At 45.0% G+C, this 22,761-nt stretch overlaps 1 protein-coding gene across 3 annotated transcripts in view; it reads left to right on the forward strand.

Moving 5' to 3' along the window:
• Positions 1 to 22,402, forward strand: part of SERPINE2 (serpin family E member 2) — a 60,317-nt gene extending 37,915 nt beyond the window's left edge. For all 3 annotated transcript variants that reach the window (XM_032401200.1, XM_032401195.1, XM_032401190.1), the window contains exons 3-9: positions 155 to 382; positions 6,274 to 6,471; positions 14,295 to 14,493; positions 16,100 to 16,200; positions 18,293 to 18,379; positions 20,754 to 20,837; positions 21,755 to 22,402. In XM_032401200.1, the coding sequence (XP_032257091.1) occupies positions 155 to 382; positions 6,274 to 6,471; positions 14,295 to 14,493; positions 16,100 to 16,200; positions 18,293 to 18,379; positions 20,754 to 20,837; positions 21,755 to 21,792 (935 nt within the window). In that variant the 3' untranslated portion in view covers positions 21,793 to 22,402. The remainder of the gene's footprint in view (positions 1 to 154; positions 383 to 6,273; positions 6,472 to 14,294; positions 14,494 to 16,099; positions 16,201 to 18,292; positions 18,380 to 20,753; positions 20,838 to 21,754) is intronic.
• The last annotated feature ends 359 nt before the right edge of the window (positions 22,403 to 22,761 follow it).

Here is a 22,761-nt window from a genome sequence, read left to right on the forward strand (position 1 = left end):
GGCCGCTGAGGAAGCACAAGACTTAGTCTCTTGCTACTCAGGCTTATCTTGTCTATACTGTTCTTTATTTGCCATCCTAAGAAAGATATTTTTTTAAAAAACAGCTTTTCTGAATTCTCGCGGAAATATTGCTGCATTTTTCCATTTCTCCTAGGAGTCGGTAAAGTGTTAAAGAAGATCAACAAGGCCATCAGCTCCAAGAAGAATAAGGACATCGTGACCGTGGCCAATGCAGTGTTCGTGAAGAACGGCTTCAAGATGGAGGTGCCCTTTGTCACCCGGAACAAAGACGTGTTTCAGTGTGAAGTCCAGAATGTGAGCTTTGAGGATCCAGCCTCCGCCTGTGATTCCATCAACGTGTGGGTCAAGAACGAAACCAGGGGTGAGTGGCCTCAGTTCCCCAGGGAACTGTTTTGTACGATCTTACACTTGGTGAATGAAAGTGTGAGGGGGACTCTGAGCTTCTAACAGGTCCCATGGCCCTCCCGTTGTGAAACGCCTGGACCCACCTGGCTGGTGTGTCTGTGCTCTCTTAGCGGGTTCCGTGACTCCGTCTACCTTCCTTCCCTTTTCTTGCTGCCACCAGCCCCCTGTGCTGTTTGGGACGTTTCTCCCTGGGGCCCGGGCAGCAGAGTAGAATTCAGCCCCGCTGACTCTCCCTTTTCCTCGCTACATCTCCTCCTGGAGGCCTTGCCCGCAGGCCCTGGCCTAGTCTGAAGGTTCAGTTGCTCAGTCCTTCCTATGTTTCTGTGACTGCCCCTCTCCAACGTGCGAGATTCAGGATTGATCTGTCTCCTTGCTTTCCTTCCCTCTTGCTGCCGTCCCCTCCACGAAGTAGGTGCCTCCGCTTGGCTTACAATCAGCATGTATTATGCGTTGTTTATGCCCTGTTATTGTAGCACTTTGCACGCCGCGTCATGATTACGTGTTTACATGCATTTCTCCTCTCATTAGACTGAGGAAATGTCTAACGTGGGTGTTTTAAACCCGTTAATTTGCAAACTAGAGGTCTAGTTGGAAATGCTCTGGACTAGGGATGGGTCCAGAACAACCGAGGAAAGTGAACACTGCAGATATAGGCTGGGGAAGCTTTTTTCATAGGAGGTAGAGTTAAGGTCACAAGAAGGGACCCAAAGACTCAATTGGGACCCAAGGACAGAATGTGAGGAAATTGGCTTGTCGGGTCCTCTTTCTCCAAGCATGGTTCTGAGGGCGCCCGCATTAGAATTATCCAGAGCATTTGTTTTGAATGCAGGTCACTGAATCCCAGCCTCCTGGACCCGAATCTCTGAGGGAGGGGTCTAGCATTCTGCACTGAGATGAGTGCTCCCCCAGTCTGCCTCCCCCCACCCCCCAGCAGACTTGTATACGCAAATGTCTGAGAGCATACGACAGACTAGTGCAGAGATGGACCGGGAGGGCCCGGGAGGATGGAGGAGAGCCAGAGTGGCTTCGGTCAATCCACGGCATTCCTTCTCCACAGGGTCCTGGACAGCAGGATCCGGGCTTCCTTCCTAAAACCACAGAACAATCAGGAGACCTGCGAGTGTGGAGGGTTTAGTGGTTCTTTCTGGGCCTAGAGGACTAAGAACATTGGGTTGCTGGCACTCAGAGCTGGATGGCTGGATGACGATGGCATGTCAGTTCCCCCTGCCAGCCTTCTTTACCAAAGTGCTGGTAATAGTCACACTGTGTGCCACGTGACAGAGTTCAAACTACCTGGACACACACTGACTCAGTTGCTTACTTCATCTGTGGAGGGGAGTGTGGTAGGATTCAGCGTGTTTTTCAACCCTACAGACCCACTCCCTCTTTATAAACAAAGATTTTTACTATTAACTCTACCATCCTGAAATGAAATTCACAGCTCATGTAACCTGTGCACAAGTACACAAAATTTTTATTCTTCTTTTTAAATTGTTTTCAATTTTTAAAGATTATATTTATTTATTAGAGCGTGTGCACACATGAGTGGGGGGAGGGGCAGAGGGACAAGCAGACTCTCCACTGAGCAGTGAGCCTGACGTGGGGCTTGACGTGGGACTCGATCCCAGGACCCTCGGATCATGACCTGAGCCGAAGGCAGGTGTTTAACTGACTGGGCCACCCAGGCGCCCCACAAGTACACAAAATTTTTAAAAATTAGTATAATGCCAAACTGTAATACAAGGAAAAACAGAACTAATTTATGTATGTAGTTCAGTAGGTAAACCCTTGGGTACCAACTACACCTGAGAATGTAACAAAGCAGTCGTATTCTTAGAATAATTGCGAACTGACAGCTACAAAAACAGACTGAGACAGGTATGTCATACCAGTGACATGAAAACCACAAGCTGCCTTCTGATATTTCTGAAGCACTTTTTTCTAAAACTGTGCAAAATTCTCGGTAAATTTCAGAACACAATAAGAAGAGTCTCCGCTTGATGTGCACAGCAGTGACATACCTAGAAAATTCAGTGTACAGTAAGAACATGCCCCCAAACAGATACCTTTGTGTTTATGTGGAAAAAAGAGTGAGATTCTGGGCTCAGGGGATGATAAGCCGGTTTGTTGCTAGCGTGAATATCCACTGGGGGCATTTGGAAGCTACATGACAAGCAGGACACTTCTTTACCATGTGGGACCGTTTGGAACATCGCAGGACAAGTAGCATCTCTGGCCACCTGCCATTCAGCTGAAAGCTCTCCCACAAGTTCCCATGTTGCCCCCTTGGGGGGATCTGCCTCACTGAGGGGCACTTACCTGCCACAAGGACCCTGGAGATGGAACAGTCCACATTTGAAAGACTGCCCAGTGAGTGCGGCCCACAGAGATGACCATTCCTGCCCACTGCAGAGGGGGAGAGCCAGACACGAAGGTTCTTTCCAGTGTGAGGGGGTGATGGCCCAGCCAGGGCTGCGTGCCTGGGGCTCCAGCCTCAGCTGCTCCTTCACCTACTCTGTGCTCGCGTCCTGCATGCTTCGTCCCTGTCCCTCCAACTCACCAGGCTCTCTCCTGTCGCAGCCGGCTGCCCGGGGTGCTTTTCTTCCCCCTTCCCCTTGCTAATGCATATTCATTTTCACACCATCCCAGGAATGGCTTCATAGTTGAAAGTACAGGCTCTAAGTTTGAATCTCAGTTCTGCCACTTCCTAGCTGTGTAACCTGGGGCAAGTTACTTAACCTCCCTGTGCCTCAGAGTCCTCATCTGTATAATGGAGATACGATAATGACAACTACTAAAATAGTTATAACAACATTAAGGTTACATTAAGGAATTACATTAAGGAATGTAAATAATACGCATTTAGGAAAGTGCCTAGCACTTAACAGATGTTCAGCAAGTGTGGGCTGTTTTTTATAGCTATTAGATCAAGTAATACTTCAGGGTATCCATCCCTGACCCCACTGACCAGATCAGATCCCCCTCTTATTTGCCCTCACATCCTTGAGTACTTCTGCTTCGAGGTATTTATTACTATTGCATACACTTTCCTGAGTCATTTATGCCAACCTCCCCCTCTCTCTTCTCCATAGCTTTCTGAGGGCGGGCTTCATTTTTTGTTTATTTATTTTCTTACCTAGAAGAGTACTTAGCATATGGTAGGTAGGTATCCAAGAATGGATGGTGGGGTGGTAGATGGATGGGTGGATGGATTGATGGGTGGATGGGTGGATGGATGTATGGGTGGATGGATGTATGGATGGATGAATGGGTGGGTAGGTGGATGGATGGAAGGGTAGGTGGATGGATGGGTGGGTAGGTGGGAGGCTATGTGGATGGATGGATGGATGAATGGGTGGGTGGATGAATGGGTGGGTAGGTGGATGGATGGATGGGTAGGTGGATGGATGGGTGGGTAGGTGGGTGGCTGGGTGGATGGATGGATGGATGAATGGGTGGGTGGATGAATGGGTGGGTATGTGGATGGATGGATTGGTAGATAGGTGGGTGGCGAGATGGATGCATGTTTACTATACATAGTTCTTGATGGCAGGTCCTCTACATGCTTCCTTGCTTCTAAACCATACATTTCTTACCTTTTTATCATTTCTTGTTATTTCTTCATTCCCCGTTATTGTATCTAGTCTTGATAGTGTCAATCAGAGGCTTTGGGTCTGGGAAGATTTCTTTATAGACACTTAATGAGCACTGACTGTGTGCTGAACACAGAGATAGGCTTGATTGTTTTAAAAGTGAATGACAGGGTCCTTGCTCTTGTGCAGTTTATGGTCCAGCTGGGATAGAGAGACACATTAAATTTGGCTGGAACAAAATACCAGAGGTATAATGGTGGCGCTGAGCTTTATGGAAACTCCTGGGAGCTTGGGAGGAGGGTCTGAGGAGGTTTATTATAGGTACAGAGCGGAGCTATGTCTTAAAGGCACTAGGGGTTGGACTGGGTGATGTTTCCAGCAAAGGCAAGATACCACCTTCACTGCCAGGAGCCAACTGTAAGGAGTTTGCTATGGGCTGGAGCACAGAGTTGTAACTTCCTCCCACAGGACAGAAGCTGCCCTTGCATAGAATGATGACCATTTATAGCTTGGGGATTTCTCCTTCAGGTCCTGATTTATGGTGGCATTGGTGCCCTCTTGTGTGAGTAAGGAGTAGTGGTGAAGCTCTTACTGAGGACCCTGGGGTCTGGGCAACCTCTGGATGTGCCTCTTGACCATGATTTAATGCAAACGTTTGTTTGTTGGACATCTGAATCTTCTTGAACATCATCTAAAAGGACTTAAAGCTCTCTCACCTGAATTAGACATTCTTGCTTCTTCAGAAACTATTGATTTTACTCTAACCATTTAAAGAATTATAACTTGCATTTATATTATGGCACTACATTTTTTTTTTAATGCTGGGGCCAAAAGCTACAGTAAACTAATTTTTAGTTGTAAACTAATTAGTAAACTAATTTTTAATCTCTTTGGGTATCAGTAATCCCTCATAAACACATACACAGCTGAACCTTCAAAGACTGAGCAAAAGGAGCCTTAATGACAACCCAAGCCTTCGAGCACAGATAGCATTTGAGAAAAGGGTCTTTGTGGCCTCAAAGAACATTCTGAAACTATCACAGTTGTTTGCTCCTTCACTCCCGACACAAACAAGATGGATGGTCCTTGACATTTTGTGGAGCGAATTTCCCTTCAAAGTCGGGAGGCCTTCCAGGACAGACCCCATTTCTTTTTATCTCTATAATATTACCACCTCACTCGATCCCTAACTCATAAACGTAGACACTAATTTTTCATTCTAGCCCTTCCCTAAGTAGCTTTGAGGCGTTATGGTACCAGGGATTCCAAATGAATGCCCAACATTTCTAAAACCTTCAGAGAAATTAAACATTTATCCTTGATAAAATTGCACAGGCCAAAGAGCTTCATTTTTGACTGGGATTAAATCCACCCCATGGTTGAAAGAGCAAATGCATGTCTTGTGCTGATGGCAAACCCTCCTTGGCGGTTGCACATGTCAGTTATTAGCAAAGATAGGGAAATTCATCATTAATTAAGTATAGCTTATTTAGATGAGTAAAATTTTCTAAAACATGGGGTTCACAGGGAATTAATTATAAAATTTCTTTTTTAAAAAAATTTTATTTGAGAGAGAGAGCACAAGCGGGAGGGGAGGGGCAGAGGGAGAAGCAGACTTCCTGCTGAGCAGGGAGCCTGACGTGTGGCTTGACCCCCGACCCCAAGATCATGACCTGAGCCGAAGGCAGATGGTTAATCAACTGCACCACCTAGGTGCCCCAGTTATAAAAGAATTTCTTGATCCTCAAATAGAGGATCTCTAAAGACTTTTCGGATTCAGTGATTTTAGCTTTAATTTTTCAGTTTTCATTTTTAGTGGATCTCCAAAGTCTTCGGATACACTGATTTTAGCTTTAATTTTTCAGTTTTCATTTTTAGTGAGGAAAAAAAATGAGAAAGTACCAAAAGGGTGTTGTAAACAGTTCCTTTTTAAAGTCTTTTAAGGGCGCTGGGTGGCTCAGTTGGTTAAGCAACTGCCTTTGGCTCAGGTCATGATCCCGGGGTCTTGGGATTGAGTCCCGCATCGGGCTCCCTGCTCAGCGGGGAGCCTGCTTCTCCCTCTCCCGCTCCCCCTGCTTGTGCTCTCTCTCTCTCTCTCTCTCTCTGACAAATAAATAAATAAAATCTTTAAAAAAAAAAAGTCTTTTAAAAATTCCTTTGATTTTTTTCACTGTCCATGCTCCAGCACTGCCTTTTGCCCTCAAATGGACTGCCAATCCTGAGTTTTTCCCTTGCCTGTTCTGTGACCTTCCAGGTATGATCGACAACCTGCTCTCCCCAAATCTCATCGATGGTGCGCTCACCAGACTGGTCCTGGTCAATGCCGTGTATTTTAAGGGTTTGTGGAAATCACGGTTCCAACCCGAGAACACAAAGAAACGTACGTTTGTGGCAGCCGATGGGAAGTCCTATCAAGTACCCATGCTTGCCCAGCTGTCCGTGTTCCGATGCGGTAAGTGTCCGCGTGGCCACGCCCCACCAGCACTTTCACTTCATCCAAGAGCAGATCTGACTTTGATTTTTTTAAAAAGGGCAGGGGAACGGAGGGCAGGATTGTTTTAAAGTCCATGGTAAAGTTTTGTATTCTTTACAGAGGTTATGTATTAATATATAGCATATAGGCTTTTAGGCGGAAAATTTAAAGAGCGAGGATAGCTCACAAAATATGAAATATAAATAGGCCTTAAGCCTATGAAAGCATTATCGGGTCATCATAAAAGTAAAAATTTGATTCTTTTCCACTTACCAGAGTCACAAACCTTACAAAGATTAACAAAGCCCAGTCATGGCTCTGGTTGGGGGGGCGGGGAGGTGGGCCCCGATCACGGTGGGTGGAAGGAGCTGTGGGATGGGGGACTTCCTAGGAGCCTGTGTAGTGATCCCACACCAAGGATTGTAAACTCTGAAGATCATCTCACCCTAGCAAATAAATCAAAGCCAGATATGTACGTATAGTGGAACATATGGGATAAATAGATTTAGATTTACATAAGTGGAGGATACAATATAGGGTTGACTTCAGAAAACAAGTTCTAGAACAGCAGATGCTGATTCATCTCATTTACGTAAAATACTTTCTATATATTCCTCCATCTGTGGAGACACGTCTTGGAGGATGTTCAATAAAATGTGAATGGTGGTAGTATTTCAAGTGATTATTTTTCTTTATTTGAATCTGCAAATTTTTGAAACAAGCATGTGTCAATTTTACGATCCAGAAAACAATGACCAACCCCTGCCATCATCGCCACAGTATTGATAAACGAAGCCTGGTGATTCTTTTTTTAAGCCTGGTTTCACCGAAGCAGTTGTCATGCAATTTAAATTGATGCTTTTCCTCTGTAAGTTAGCCTTTGTGTCTCCGATCTGTACCTAGACACATGGGCCCCGAGTACTACCTTGGCATATTCAGTCTCTGTGAGCTCAGTGCTGCTCAGTGTTTCACCAGCTGCGTGATTCTCTAAGCGAAGGAATGGCTCAGGCCAGGGCTGCAATAAACAAAGTCACTTTCCTTCTTGCTTCTCGTTCATCAAGCTTCTAGGTAAAATTTTGTCATTCCCTCAAATGTTTCTTTACAAGATAATATGTATTTAAAAGCCCTGCAGAAAGATAACGTGCTCAGCAACTGAGAATAATAAAAGGCTCCTTTTGCCCAAAAGTCATCCCTCTTTCCCATGGTAGCCCAGCCCTCCCTACTCCCCACTGGTGTTGCCAGGAAGACCTCACTGGAACGCCCGCAAAGCCACCAGCTCGTATCTGAAGCAAAGCCCTTTTATTTGAGGTCAATCTTTATACACATTCTCTGTTCTAATAAAACAACTAAAAGTGAAGGGCCTTCAATGATTGTATGTTTCTGTTGCTGGAAAATAAATGTCAGTAGTGAAAGATTAAAACGCAAGGATCCTGTAGACATTCCTATGAAACACGAATATGTTTATTTTTACAGGAATGGAACATCTTTTCTGGATTAGAGTACGTTCCTAGAGAGGGAGTTCCATATCCGGGTAGCTTTTCCATTAAGAACCGGTTTGTCTAAGAGTGTATGTGTGTGTGTTACAGAAAGTAATGCACAAACGCATTCTTGTTGTCAAGGATTCTAACTGCATAGAACTACAGTAAGCTGGATGCCTTCCCTCCATCTTCCCTGAGTCACGCCCTCCCTTCTCCATCCTCTTCCCCCCCTGTTCTGAGCCCCCAGGAGGCTGCGTCGGGGCTCCCCTGCCTCCCGTTGAGTTGGCTGTGGGGTGAACTAGCAGGTGATAGGACTGCGGAAGGAGAGGGTTTGGGGCATTGACTTCCAGGCCCTCCCTGCGGTGCCCAGGGCTGCCGCACCCCTGCGAGAAAGGTCTCCACTCCTGAGCAGGTGTGGCCAAGAGCGCTTTCTCTCTGGGTCACCATGCCGCCCTCCCCCCTCCCAGCCTACATTTGGTAATGTTTGTAGCCCAAGGTACTATCCCGAATGGCTTCTCTGTTCTCTACCCATGCTTTATAAGAACTCTCGTCATTAAACTCCTTTTCAGTGACCCAGTGATCCTGTCTCTTCCTATCGGACCCTTCCTGGTCTGCACTGAATTCAGAACAGAAGGAAACCCCAGCTCTCCACCGTTCTCGTTCCCTCACAGTAAACACAGTGGACAGCCACCGTCCTCCTTGCCCTCCTCCCTGCGCCTTTCACGGGCATTTACTGACTGGGAATTGGAACCCGTTCTCTTCCTGGGCCGTGCACAGAGCTCACGGGGGTCCCACGTTCCCTGGTTTCCGTCTTGGGCCAGCACATCAGCTTCTCACAGTGAGACGGGGCGGATCTGTCTTCCTGCATCTGTGAGGACAGCGTAGCAGCTGTTTGTGTTCGTGACCACAGACTGCTTAGCTGGTCACCCCCTTGCTGCCTGTCGCTGTTTGTGTTCGTGACCACAGACTGCTTAGCTGGTCACCCCCTTGCTGCCTGTCGTTAGTCTGGCCAGCACGACCAGCCAGCGCTCAGAGATGGGCCGTTGCCGCTGAGCTCAGAGGCCGCCCGGCCCACTCACATGACCTCTGCAGCACCCAACCCACCCCCCCCATCCGCCGTCGCAGGTGTTCTGGACCTCACCATGACCCCTCAGCCCTTTTGTAGAAGCATTGCTATTCCATGTATCTGTCTTCCGGACCATCCCCCCAAGACGCCATCAAGACCTCGGAGAAGATTCACTTAGTAACGTTAAGAAGAGAGGGTGGAAAATGAAAGAGGAGAGGAAAACCCTTCTGACTATGTCCCATAAACTAGAGGCACTTTGAGGATAGAAATTCTTCTAATTAACTAAAAAAAAAAGGACTTGAAATCTTTTTTTTTTTAGAAGAAGTGTATTTCTTTTTTTTTTTTTTTAAGATTTTTTTATTCATGAGAGACAGAGAAAGAGAGAGACAGAGAGAGGCAGAGGCAGAGGGAGAAGGAGGCTCCCCAAGGAGCAGGGAGCCCGATGCGGGGCTCGATCCCAGGACCCTGGGATCACAACCTGAGCCAAAGGCAGACGCCCAACCAACTGAGCCACCCAGGCGCCCAGAAATGTATTTCATGCCCATTGCAAAATCTACAAATAAAACATTGTAATGAGGCAGAAAGTAAATGTTCTCCTATAACTCCATTTCCCAGCATAAGAACCCCTATTTAGCAGTAGGTATATAATTTGAAACCTTTTCTATGGATATAGAAAATATGCCTGTGAAACTTTTTTGCATACATAGGATTGCCCTGTAATTTCTATTCTGTAATCTGCTTTATACATTAGATAGTATATCGTGGAAAACTTTGTTAATTCATGTGGATTTATTTCATCCTTTTATCAGCTGTATAACATTCCATGGCATAAATGTATTATAATATTCTATGGATATTATTATATATAATAATATATATATTATTACATTTTTCCTGTAATAAACACTTTAGCGAGCATTCTTGTGCATAAATCTTTAGAAACTCAGAATTTATAAAGGTACTTTCATTGGATAGGAATTGCTGAGTCCAAAGTTGTTATAATTTTTTTGATTTTATGGTTATGAGTTTAGGCATAAAAGACTTTATTTTGAAAGAAGACCACAAAAAATTCCAAATATATGTATATATGTGTGTATATATAAATATATATATGAATATACAGTATATTTCAAGCTTCCACTCTCCTCTGAGCTTCCAACTCATACCTACCTATCCAAATACCTCTCTACTTGGTTGTCTATTAAGTTTTAGTTCCATAGATGAAATATATTATTGTCCTCACCCATTTGGTTCTCCTGCCATGTTCCTTAGCTCAACAAATGGCACCTATCCTCACCCAGTTGCTTAAACCACACCTTCCCCATCAGCTCTCCCCAGACCCCCTTTGCATTTCAGCTAGAATATGGACCACCACTACATGCACTGGATCTGGTTTTTGTTTTCAAATCTGTATTTCAATTTCTTCTGAAGTATAGCTGAAACAATTCCCCAAGAGCCCAGGAAATCCATAAAGCTACTTGTAGTAGAAGGTAATTGGAGGGATTTTCATCTATAAAGTTTTCCTGATGTTCAATATTTAAAATACTCTCTTTGATTTTAGGGGCCAAAAAGAGTTCTTAACATTTCAATGAGCCTAGTTACTTCCTCCCTTGTAGAATTTAAAGAAGGGATCAGAGTCTTTAGGGGGCTTTCCAGAAAATCTGGATCAGGGCGCCTGGGTGGCTCAGTCGTTAAGCGTCTGCCTTCGGCTTAGGTCATGATCCCAGGGTCCTGGGATCGAGTCCCACATTGGGCTCCCTGCTCAGTGGGAAGCCTGCCTCTCTCACTCCCCCTGCTTGTGTTCCGTCTCTCTCTGTCAAATAAATAAATAAAATCTTTAAAAAAAAAAAAAAAAGAAAATCTGGATCATCCTCAAAGTACCACTTACAGAAAGTTCTAAATCTTCTCCATGTTTTTGATACTTGGTTCTTTGCCTGTTACTTCTCATTAAAGGTTTTGTTGATCCCCATTCATCCAAGAGAAAAGATTTCTCTTCCCTTCTAATCTATTTCCTCATTTCCAGCATGAATGAATCCTGCTTCATTTACATTTTTCTATACTCCAGCATCAATCCTCATTAAAGAACACTCCGTCTACTTCCCAGATGTTAAAGCGTGGAGAACCTGGGCGGGACCTTTTAATGGAAAGGTATCTGGGACAAAGACAGGCTCCCTGCTCTGACACGAGGCTCCAGATCCCCATCCTTGCTTGATTCATTCTGCCCTGGAGCTGTGCCCACTGCAGCAGCCGTGGTTTCTCTTGGGGGATTGAGGCTGCGTTTCAACTGTTTGAGCAGGGACTGAGCACTCAAGAAGAAACGCATTTTGCAAAGCTTCTTCCATCAGTAGATGAAAGTTTTTACTGTGTGCAAGCCTCTGTGCTGAGCAGTGTACTACAGGTACAGTCTCGTTGAATTTTCACAGCAACCCTGTAAGCCAGGCACCGTGATCCCACTTTATAGACGAAGAAACTAAGACTTGGAGTTAAGCCACTTGCCCAAGACCCAGAGCTAGTGTGTCAGAAGAGGCAGGATTTGAACCCAGATTCTAGAACTCCAGATCTGGTGTGTTTAACCTCAGCCCTGGTCCTCTGTGAGAAGACACTGAGAGAGCAGCCCTTTAGTGATCAGGTTAGGAGAGGAGGGGCTGTGTACAGAGGCATCCTAGCCAACATTTGCCATCAGCTCCTGTGATCAGAAACAGAAGTGGGGCCAGGGAGAAACGAATCACTGGGCGGATGTGAGTGCGTACAAAATACTTAGCGGTTATTCATATTACTGATCAGTTAATGGTGTATCCAGTGGAGGGCGCCTGGGTGGCTCAGTCGGTTAAGCGGCTGCCTTCAGCTCAGGTCATGACCCCAGGGTCTGGGGATCGAGCCCCACATCGGGCTCCCGGCTCAGCGGGGAGCCTGCATCTCTCTCTGCCCCTCTCCCCTGCTTGTGATCTCTCTCTCTCAAATAAATAAAAATTAAAAAAAAAAAAAAAAAAAGACGATGTATCCAGTGGAGGCTGGATTCACTGGTGGAGGTAGAAGCTGTCTCCCCCACTGGAAAACACACCCCAGCTCGTAATTTTTCATTATTCATGACCCCGATTCTTTTTATCACAACAGTAAATGTTTCTAGAAGTGGTTAACAGATGCCTCTAGGTCCTTATTTCATGCCCTGGAGCAATCACTTATTAAATGCTTCCCAAACTGCAGTTTCTAGAACAGCTCTGCCAGAGTCAGGGCCTCCTATTTTCTTTGAAGATTAAAGGGCTCATTAGGAAGTGGTGTTTTTTCTGACTCTCCCATTGATTTTCCAGTTTCTGCGGAGGCCATTTTATTACACAAGGTAAAAGGAAAGTTAAAGAGTCCCATCTTTGATTCTTAGGCAGCCCCGGGACAGAAGCGACCTTGAGTGACAGTTCCTAGGCATCCGGAGCCAGGCTGGGCCTCTCAGGGTTACTGAGCGGCCCCTCAGGCAAATGCAGCAGATGGGAACGGGATATACTGAGCACCCCCCAAATTGCCCACAGTTTGCTTCCTGAAGGAGAAACTCAAATGTCATCCTGTCATGTCACATATTCTAATAGCATTGCTATTCTTTATCATATTTTATAGCTAAAAGTGTTCGTTATGTAACAAAGACAAAGTTCGCGGTCTCTCTCCCTTCTTCCCTCCCTCCCAACCCCCCACCCGTGGAGAACTGGCTTATTGAAGTTCCCTGTCTCACACGCGGTGACTGGCAGAGGTCGTCCCCAGAGAAAAGACAGTGAAAACCATGAGAGAAACTCGCTTTCTCTTTTCTCTTTTTCTTAAATGCATTATTCTTCTAGGTCATCTAGAGCAGGGGAAGGAGGTGGAGGAGGCCAGGCCCTGTTAAGCGCCTTACATATTATTTCTCATTTAATCATCACAGCGACCCTGTGAGGGGCGTACTTTTAATGTCCCTGATGTCTCCACTGTCCGTAGTAAGAGGCACGCAGAGGTTAAGTGCCTCACCAAGGTCACTGCATTCTTAAAAAGTCTGAAGTGCTTAATAAACCATTTCAGAGATCCGCCAGAAATCTAGAAATGCTGGCTTTCCATTCACATAGTTTTAGTAAGTCTCTCATTACATGCCTAATGTAAAGGTTTGACAGATCCTAAGGCACGCTCCATGGAAGACTCTTTCCCGGGGAGTCAGGGGCCTCCGTGGGCCCCGTACCCCTGAGCTGGGCCTCCGGCTGGGTCCTTCATGAACACACTAGCACCGGCTCTCACCAGTAGCACACAGTTGTGCTGCTCAGCTGCTGAATGTTTTGAATGTTTTACATGGAATAAAAGGGTTCTAGGAGCAAATGAGTTCAGGAAACCTGGGGATAGCTAAACAGCTCTCCTTCAGAACATCTCAGAGCCTTTACAGCACTGGTATATATTAGGAAGCTGCAAGAAGAATCAGTCCAGTGCTTCCTAAACTTACTGGGAAATGGAATCTCTTTGTCGACTGGGCGACATACAGGTTGTGTGTTCTCCAGACGACCGCCATTTTGAGAAGTGCTGGTCTAAATTGTTTTCAGGTTTTCATTAGTAAGTATAAATATCATAAGGTATCTAAAAGCCATAAGGACAGTTAGTGGAATGCGTGAAGAGTGAGTAGGGAGTCGGGGTAGTGGAGAAGGAAGGTCATCGTTGGCATTAGACATATTGAGTCCAAGTCCTGGCGTTCCACTTCTTAGCCCACGTGTCCCTTGGCAAGTTACTTAATTTCTCTAATTGTAGCCTCCCCAGCTGTGAAATAGGACTGCTTGTACTACCTCATGGGGCACGGTAGCTTCTAAATGTGTTGAAGTGGTTGGCGAGGGACCTAAACAATGGAGCTGTTCATCCCTTTCTCCTTTCTCTTCACATGCTCACATGGGCTCAGCCAAAAGAACCGTTCTCAGGCAGTTCCAGCTCATTCCTTTATTCACATGATAAGGGTCAGCTTCTTGCAAAGCCCTGTATTCTAAATGCCTCATGATCTAGTTCAATTCAACTCAACAGAATTAATGTTATTTTAGTGACGCCCAAAGGCATTCTGTTAAGACATGTCAAAATTGAAGAAAGATAATTCTTTACCAGAGAAAGAAGAAATAAGTGTCTCTTTATCCTCCTAAGGAAACTATATTTGGAAAAAAGTTTTTAAACTGAATCGCCCTCTTCCCTCTGAAGCTACCCATGTGATCAGCAAACACTCACGCCACTTCTAGAAGTCATCGGGGATAGACTGAACCTGCCTCTGATTTCTTTAGGGTCTACAAGCACCCCCAACGATTTATGGTACAACTTCATTGAACTGCCCTACCACGGGGAAAGCATCAGCATGCTGATTGCCTTGCCAACCGAGAGCTCCACCCCGTTGTCAGCCATCATCCCTCACATCAGCACCAAGACCATAGACAGCTGGATGAGCGCCATGGTGCCCAAGAGAGTACAGGTCATCTTGCCCAAGTAAGTGGTGCCTCTCCCTGAAGAGAAAATAATGGGAGTGCTCAGTCCCTGGTAGCAATACCGGACTTGAGGCTAGGAAAGGCAGAGCCTAAATCCTAAAGCTGATTTACTTTCCAGAAATTGCATGGTGGGAATACAAGGCTCTGCTTTTGTAGAAGCTTCCCCCCCACCCCCCAGTTCCTGTGCCTCTCATGTGGCAGGAGAATGATAATGGGGAGGGAAGGAAAGAAGGCCTGGCCTCTGAGTCTCCACAAGACCTCAAGCTCCTTATACCATTTTGAGGGCTTTTAACATATTTAATTTTCTTCAAAAGACTGAAAAACACATGTATAACTGTAAAGGTTAGTCATGTTTCTGGTATTTTGATAAGGAGTTTCATTTTAGTCTTCTTAAGTTTTAGCTGGAAGTTCCTGAAGACCAAGGTCCAAAAGCTAGGTGGTAAGGAAATATTTTGAAACCATCCAGGCAGAATTCTTACATTAGTATCATACTATGGCAGTTCTTTATTGCACCCTAAAAGTATAATGTTGGTGGAATTTGAACTGTTATGACTTGAAACCAAGGGGAAAATAATCCCAAATTCTGCCTGAATCCTAAATTTCTAACAGGTCAGAGAATGCTTTATACCCAGACCTGTGAAAGAGGCAGTAAACGTCCCTTCTGTGATCGTGTCGCCAGTACCCAGAGCTTTTAACCAGCCGCATCTCAGGGTGGGAAAGATACCTTCCAGTTCTAATAGCTCTTAATTCTCCAGTCACTAAGTTAAGTATAATCTGACGAGTCCATTCATCATAAGTATTAGTATCCTCCCAAGATTTTTTTTTATTGTGAAGTGAGCTTTCATGTAGGCAGGGCTTGATATAAATGAACAAGATGGTAGGTTGACATTATAAGTAAAGCACAATTATAACAGTAAAATTATCATCAGAGCCCATCTGTGAGGAAGATCTGCTCACTACCCTGATCGCTCTTCCACCAAGTGGGAGAAAGCCTGGTAAAACATCCTCTGATGATAGGTTTAATAGCTGACGTTTACATAAGTGTGGTTCTAAGGCCAGATAGGTCTCAAGGATCTGAAACTCTTGTGACACCCAAATAGAATGAGTGCATTGTCACCAAGTCCTAATGTCGGTTCCCGTTTTCCTAGTAAAATGCTTTCAAAATCCCAACAGGAAGGAGCAGGAATGTGTCTCCTCTCTTTTGACCATCCCCAATATGGCAGCCACCATGATGTTTGGTTGGTTAGAAATGGGGAAGAACTGTAGATATTCCAGTCACTGTTCCAGATACCCCCCCATCAGCGTGAGGGAAAGTGTTTCTGCAGATCTCCCTAAGAATTGGAAAGGGGGGGCCTGTAGCACATGAGGGTGAGGCCACCCCTGTTTGCTGCAACGGTGTACTGCTCATTTTGCCAGCTAAGTGTTTGAGAGATGAGTTGTTCTCTACTTATATCTTGGAACTACAATTTCAGATACAATGTAGATTGGTGTTCAGAGCATACTTAAAAAGGAATCAGTTTATCAACACTTCCCCACCGGCACTGATTATATCATTTTACATTGTTTATGGTATAATGATTTTCCCTTATCTTCTCCTTTCCTGCTAGGTTCACAGCCGTAGCACAAACAGACCTGAAGGAGCCTCTGAAAGCTCTTGGCATCACTGAGATGTTTGATCCATCAAAAGCAAATTTTGCAAAAATAACAAGTATGTTCAATTTAAAACTTTGTCTTAAACTTGAAGACTGTGTTACAAACTGGGTCTCTGATTTGTTCAGAAAGAAAAGATCAGGGGTGCTTGGGTGGCTCAGTCCATCAAGCGTCCAGCTCTTGATTTCGACTCAGGTCATGATCTCAGGGTCGTGGGATCGAGCCCCACGTCAGGCACTGCACTTAGTGGGGATTCTATTTAAGATTATCGCTCGCTCGCTCTCTCTCTCTCTCTCTCCCCCCCCGCCCCTCCCCCTGCTCTCTCTTTCTCTCTTTCAAATAAATAAATCAGTCTTTAAAATTAAAAAAAAAGAGTGAAAGAAAAGATCAAAATTAGGAGTATGCTGGCCTGAAACTCTCCAAGATTTAATCTGATTTATCACCAAATGATGCTGTTCATCCTCAATCATCTAAATTAGCAGAAATCATTCATCCCTATGTTTCACGTGTACATTTCATATGAGGCCCAAGTGACTCTACAGTTAAAGAAGACCTTCGTGTATCGTCTGTATTACTTACGAATTTAGCTCCTAAGTAGTCTTTCTTTTTCAAACGCAAACTATTCCCCTGTGTTTGAAGAATCAAGATTTTTAAACTCTCAGACACTTGCTTCCATCAAGCAATAGGCATGCACCATATCCAGATATGTATTTTGGCATTTAATGCCCATTAATCCGAAATAGTATAAATTCAGGGGGCTCTGATTGGAACCTTTCTTTGCCAAAGCATCTAGGATGCAGCTGGTATCCTATCGCTTCATTTGCCAATATATGTACCTTTTCCTAGAGTTATGTTCCTAGTGAATATAACTCAGTTCTTGGTCCTTTTAATTTGGAGCACAGCAACCTCCTTCCAAAGAAAAGTCATGGCTTAAACATTATTTGTACTCCTTTTGTGTTTTTCCCCTTGAAGTTCATTGCTGACCTCGATGGCCTGCAGGTAAACACCTGTGTTCCCGTCCTTGGGCTACACACGACATGCCTGGTGAACTTGCAGCTGTAGGGATATTCTGACGCTCTTTCATTCTTGGATAACCAAACTCATCCCCAGTCCAGCAGCCTGAGCATCACCTGGGAGCTTGTTTGAAGGGCACAATCTTGGGTCTCACCCAGACCTACTGAATCAGAATCATTTTAGCAGGATTCCTCGGCCCAGTGACGTTAGAGAGCACGTTCCCCCCCGAGGTTCTCTTCTGTGGCCCACCTCCTACACCGTGGCCACAGGAAGTTCACAGGTGCTCGGAAGGAGGACCAGGTGCCTGAAATTCTCTTGAGATCTTATGCTTTACCTTCCGGTGACTTGCACCCTGCAGACATTCCTCTCATTCCCCATTGGTCATATTAGAGCCCAGCATCTGTGCTGTTGAAAGTCCACTTTTCCCCCTTTGCTTCCAGACCTATGTCCCTCAAGGCTATCATTAACTTCTGTTTGCATTCTCCTCCAATGCCATGGCCAGTGGGTATTGCTGGAGTGATAAGGCTTTGCTGAGAAGGAAAGTGAATTCACTAGAAGGTTCCAGAGGCACAATTGCCGTTCTGAGTCTTGTTCTAAATCCTTCTTACGTTCAACAGTCTTCTCACTAATACGGCCTTGAGATGACTGGCTTTTGTTGTGAAAAGCCACTAACCAGCCATATGACCTGAGGGCCGATTTCTTCACCCTCTGGGCCTCAGTTTCCCCTATCCGTAAAGGCCATCTGAAATGGCCTTTCTGGATCTGATATGCTGTCCTTTGCAAATAATATTACTGCCTTGCTTCTTCTGGAAAACTGGACTTCCTTTTTAAAGCTCTGCTCTTTTTATTTTTTTATACAATGCTGAGTGATCAGAGTTGAATTGATAGAGCTACTGACACGTTCAGGGTCGGTGAGTCCCTCCTCAGAAGTGATACCGCAGTTCGCTTAGCAGAGACTGAAATTCACGGCAGGTGACCGTCACCCTACAGCCTTCAATCACCAGACTGGAAGAGGTCACTTCTCCTGACACCTTTTAAGAACTGGAATTTGCCATGGATTTGAAGTTACTTCCCCAGCCAAATGGATGGCCTGCGTATCAAACAAATGCTGTGTTTGTTTTATTTTCTGGAAACAGGGTCAGAAAACCTGCATGTTTCTCACATCTTGCAGAAAGCAAAAATTGAAGTCAGCGAAGATGGAACCAAAGCCTCAGCAGCAACAAGTAAGAACTGGGTCAGGAGCCAGGACGGGCTGCGGTGTAGGGGCACGAGCGTGCTGTCGCCCACCCAGCCACTCAGCCAATAGGTAGCGAACCCGGTTCCCCTCACCCCCCCCTCAGCACTGTGTGTGGGTTGCCCCCCAGGTGACGGGGGTGAATTTAGACAGAGTGAGGACCTGCCTCCTCAAGGCTCAGAGTCTGTTTCATTAAGGAAAGCCCCTCAGTGCGAGACATTCCAGGACAAGAGTCGGTAAGCTTTCTCTGTAAAGAGCTCGATAGTGTGTATTTTCTGCTTTGTGGGCGGTGCTGTCCCCACTGCAGCTTCTCAGCTCCGCCCCTGTGGCGGGAAAGCCGCAGAGCTGATGGGGGCCAGTGGGTGTGGCTGTGTGCCAATAAAGCTTTATTTATAAAAGCAGGATCTGACCCCCTCAGACTTGGCCCGAGGGCTGGGGTTTGGTGACCCCCGCCCTCAGAAGGTTAAAGCATATTCTGGCTTCTTCTTGGCAGAAAAGCCCAATCTTCATATTGAAACCTTAAATAATAGCAACTACCAGTAGGAACTAGGCAGGTCAGGTCTGTCCGGGACAAAGTGAAGAGGGAGCGAGCAACTGTTGCATTACAGCGGGATTGCTGGGCCACCTCCTTCGATAAGTAGAACATCCACATCTGCTTTCTCCTCATGGTTTAATAACGAAGGAGAAAATAGAACACTCCTAGATTGGTTTTCATACCCCCTAATTACCCATCTGAGGCTGAGTGGATAGATCTGGCCAAACTCTGAACTCATAAAGGGAATGTCCCAGCTCTGCTTGTACCTGGGTCACATATTTCTGGTCATTAAAAGGTACCATTTATGCTCCCAATAGACACTTTATGGCCTTTCTAGAATAAACATTTAATTTGTAATCCTTTAAAATAGCATTAAAAACAAAAGCCTAGAATACGAGTGCTTCAAATTTTTCAGATGCTTTTTGTCTCTTCTGGGTAATTGTGAGAGCTGAATTTTGCCAGTTATTGACTAATTGTGCCAATTAGCGTTGCTGTCGGGACTGGCTCCGTAATCTGCAGGGCGCTGTGCAGAATGTAGCGATGGCGCCCTCACTGAGCACTTAATTAAGACTTTGACGACAGCAGCAGCAGAGCACTGAGCCGAGCGTGGGGCTCTCGTGAGTGTGCCTGCCAGGCCACACGCCCAGGAGGCCAGCCCTGCTGGCTCCGTCACCAGGGCTGCTATTAGAGCGGGCCCACAGATGGGGTCAGGGGCGCTTGTGCAGAAGTTTATGCCTCATGGTTCCGGAGGCTGGGTGGCCAAGATCAAGGGCTGGTTTCTCCTGAGGCCTTTCTCCGTGGCTTGCCGAGCGCTGCTTTCTCCCTGTGTCCTCACGTGGCCTTTGCGCTGGGCACACACATCCCTCGTGTCTCCCTCTCTTCTTATAAGGACACCAGTCCTATTGGGTCAGGGCCCCGCCGTCGTGACCTCATTCAAACTTAAATACCTTGGGGGTTAGGGCTTCCACATAGGGATTTTGAGGTGGTACAGTTCAGTCCACAAGACCTGCTAACTCTTGATTGCTTTTCAGTAACCCTGGGTTGAGTGCTTTACCTCAACATAGCTGCAGATGGTTCCTTTGTGACATCAAGCCTAAGTCATTAGTGCTTCCCAGGGTTTGAGGAAGAGAACTGGGCCCTTGTGGCAAGAGCGGTGCAGTTTTATCCCCAGCACCCACCCTCCTGCAGGGCCGTGTCACAGGCTTATGAAATTGAAGCCACCGTGAGTAAGCATGGCCGAGGGAGCATGTCTAGGACTGTGGGCTAAGGAAGTTTGCTTTCTGACTCCAGCGTCTGCACCAGCTAGGTTGAACAGCAGCATGGGGTGGTGGGTCCCAGGTGAGAGGTCTCCGTTACCATGCAGAGGGGACCCACCAGAGGAAAAGGCACAGACAAAATGGTTGAAAACTAAGCTGGGCCTTGATATACAGGAAGGATTTGGCTAGGCTACAAGGACCAAGGGGCCTTCATCAGCAAGGCAGATGGTATGAATAAAAAATAGGTAATAATAAGAGTGAATGTGCATTAGGTGTTTGTTAAGTGACAAACACTTTTCTCAGAGTTTATAATATGTTCTATGTCGTTGAATCCTCATAAAAACCCTACGGAGTGAGTACATTTATTAAAGAAGATGGTAGCTGTGTAGACTGAATGAGACACGGAATGGAAAGGGCCTGGCCCATGAGAGGGGTTCAGTAAATGGTGGCCATTGGGCCTGTTCTAACCTGGCCAGCCCATGGGACGGGCATTGTGTCCTCTAACTCCAGCATCGAAGATCCTTGCTGGCCTCACGCTGGGTGTACAATACATTTTCTTTTTCTTCCCGTAGCTGCGATTCTAATTGCAAGGTCATCACCTCCCTGGTTTATAGTAGACAGACCTTTTCTATTTTTCATCCGACATAATCCTACAGGTAAGCGGCTCTTCTCTTCCATTGTTCGCTAGCTGTTAGAATTCAGAAAGGTATATGGAATCATAGTTAAATCCAACCTTGCTTCTCTTAATTCATCTCCCTTGTGTCAACGATTGCCAACACTTTGAATAATAGAACCGCCCACCTTGAAGAGATAGGAAAACCATGGCTGTGTTTACAGAGTGTGATGAAATCTTTTAAACACTGATTTTAGGTTTGTTGGTTTGTTTGTTTTTAACATAGAGCTCTGCAGCCCTTTCGGGGATTTTTGACAGCTGTTGATCTTTTTGTCCACATTTTTGTAAATGCAGTAGTTAAATTTTATAAGAAATTACCTGTCCTCAACCTCTGTAAGCCCCCTCTATTGTTACCGCCTGAGAATTGTTAATTCGATAGATCTTGGCTCCCTAAGTCATGGGTTCAGAGTTGGCTCTGTCCTTTAGCTTCATCTTTAAAATGTGGATAACAGTAGTTCTTACCGCTTAGTACAATTATGAAGAATAAGTCAGATTGTCTTTGTGGAGAGCTAACTAACACAAGCTTGTTCCTTAACCTTTTGTCTCACCGTATCTTTAATGTCGTAATTTGTGTGCTTCTGCACCAAAGTCCAGTATGGGAGCCTCAAGCCACACGTGGTTATTTAACCTTAACTTTTAATAATTAAAACTTAAAATTCAGTTTCTTAGTCAGACTAGCCATGTTTCAAGGGCTCAATGGCCACATGTGACTAGTGGCTACCATATTGGACAATGAAAATATAGAGTGTTTCCATCACTGCAGAAAGTTCTATAGGATCGTACTGCTTGAGAACAATAGGTTACTCGCAGCCTAGAGACTATCCCTCAAATACGCTTTATTATCTTATTTTAAGAAATGTTTTTTATAGAGTTACACCTTGTTTCCTTCTAATTCTGTAGGTGCTGTCTTATTCATGGGGCAGATATACAAACCCTGAAGAGTGTACAAGAGAAACCACGCAAAGCAAAGGCTCCTTTGCAATGAAAACAAGACTCCTTTCCTACATCTTTCATAGTTCTGTTAAATATTTTTGTACATTACTTTCTTTTTCAAAACTAGTTCTTAGGAACAGAGACTCAATGATGCAAGCATTTCTGTTCTGGGACATATATCAAAGGGAAAAAGGGGCAGGATGGCTGGAACACTGTACTGACAAATGAATAGAAAGGCTTCAAAATGTCTAAAAAATCCTTTAAACTACTGAGCTAACCCTCTTGAGTATTTACTGTCCAGTTCAGGAGTTTTGTTTTGTTTTGTTTACATGTGTGGCATTTCAGAAGAAATTGAATCAGTGTGACGGGGAAAAAATTTTAAAAAAAATTAAAAAAAAAAACGCAACAACACATTTTATGGTAGCTTTTACTTTTTTATGAAAAAAATATTATTGGCCTTTTTAATTCTTTTGTTTTGGTCCCATCCAAAGTCTTGATAGTAAGTATTATTTCGGGGGTAGAAATAGTGAAATCTCTAGCCTCTTTGAGTGTTTTTGTTGTTGTCGTTGTTGTTTTCTATAATGCATGTATTCACTAAAATAAAGTCTAAAATACGAATGTCTTGCTAGACAAGGTTTGCTGTTGTGCAGTGTGCCTGTCACTACTGGTCTGTACTCTTTGGATTTGCATTTTTGTATTTTGTACAAAGTAAAAAATAAAGTGTTATGAGTAGTAAAAAAAAAAAAATGCCATTTCTCTGTGATTGAAAATACAACAAAAGAAACAGCCTTTTAAAAATACTTTAACTTCTTCTACTAAACCTTTGCACTCGGGCACGCAGCAGAAAACCCACGGCCCCTGGCCTTGTCCTCCTGTGTTCCTCTAACACTGGCAATCAGACACTGTTCCCTGCTTCACCACCTCTCAGCTTCCAAGTCCCTGCCTAGGAGGAGAGGAGGCTGCGCCGGGGCGAT

This window comes from Phoca vitulina, unplaced genomic scaffold, assembly GCF_004348235.1.
Source record: "Phoca vitulina isolate PV1807 unplaced genomic scaffold, GSC_HSeal_1.0 scaffold1, whole genome shotgun sequence".
Taxonomy (NCBI): Eukaryota; Metazoa; Chordata; class Mammalia; order Carnivora; family Phocidae; genus Phoca; species Phoca vitulina.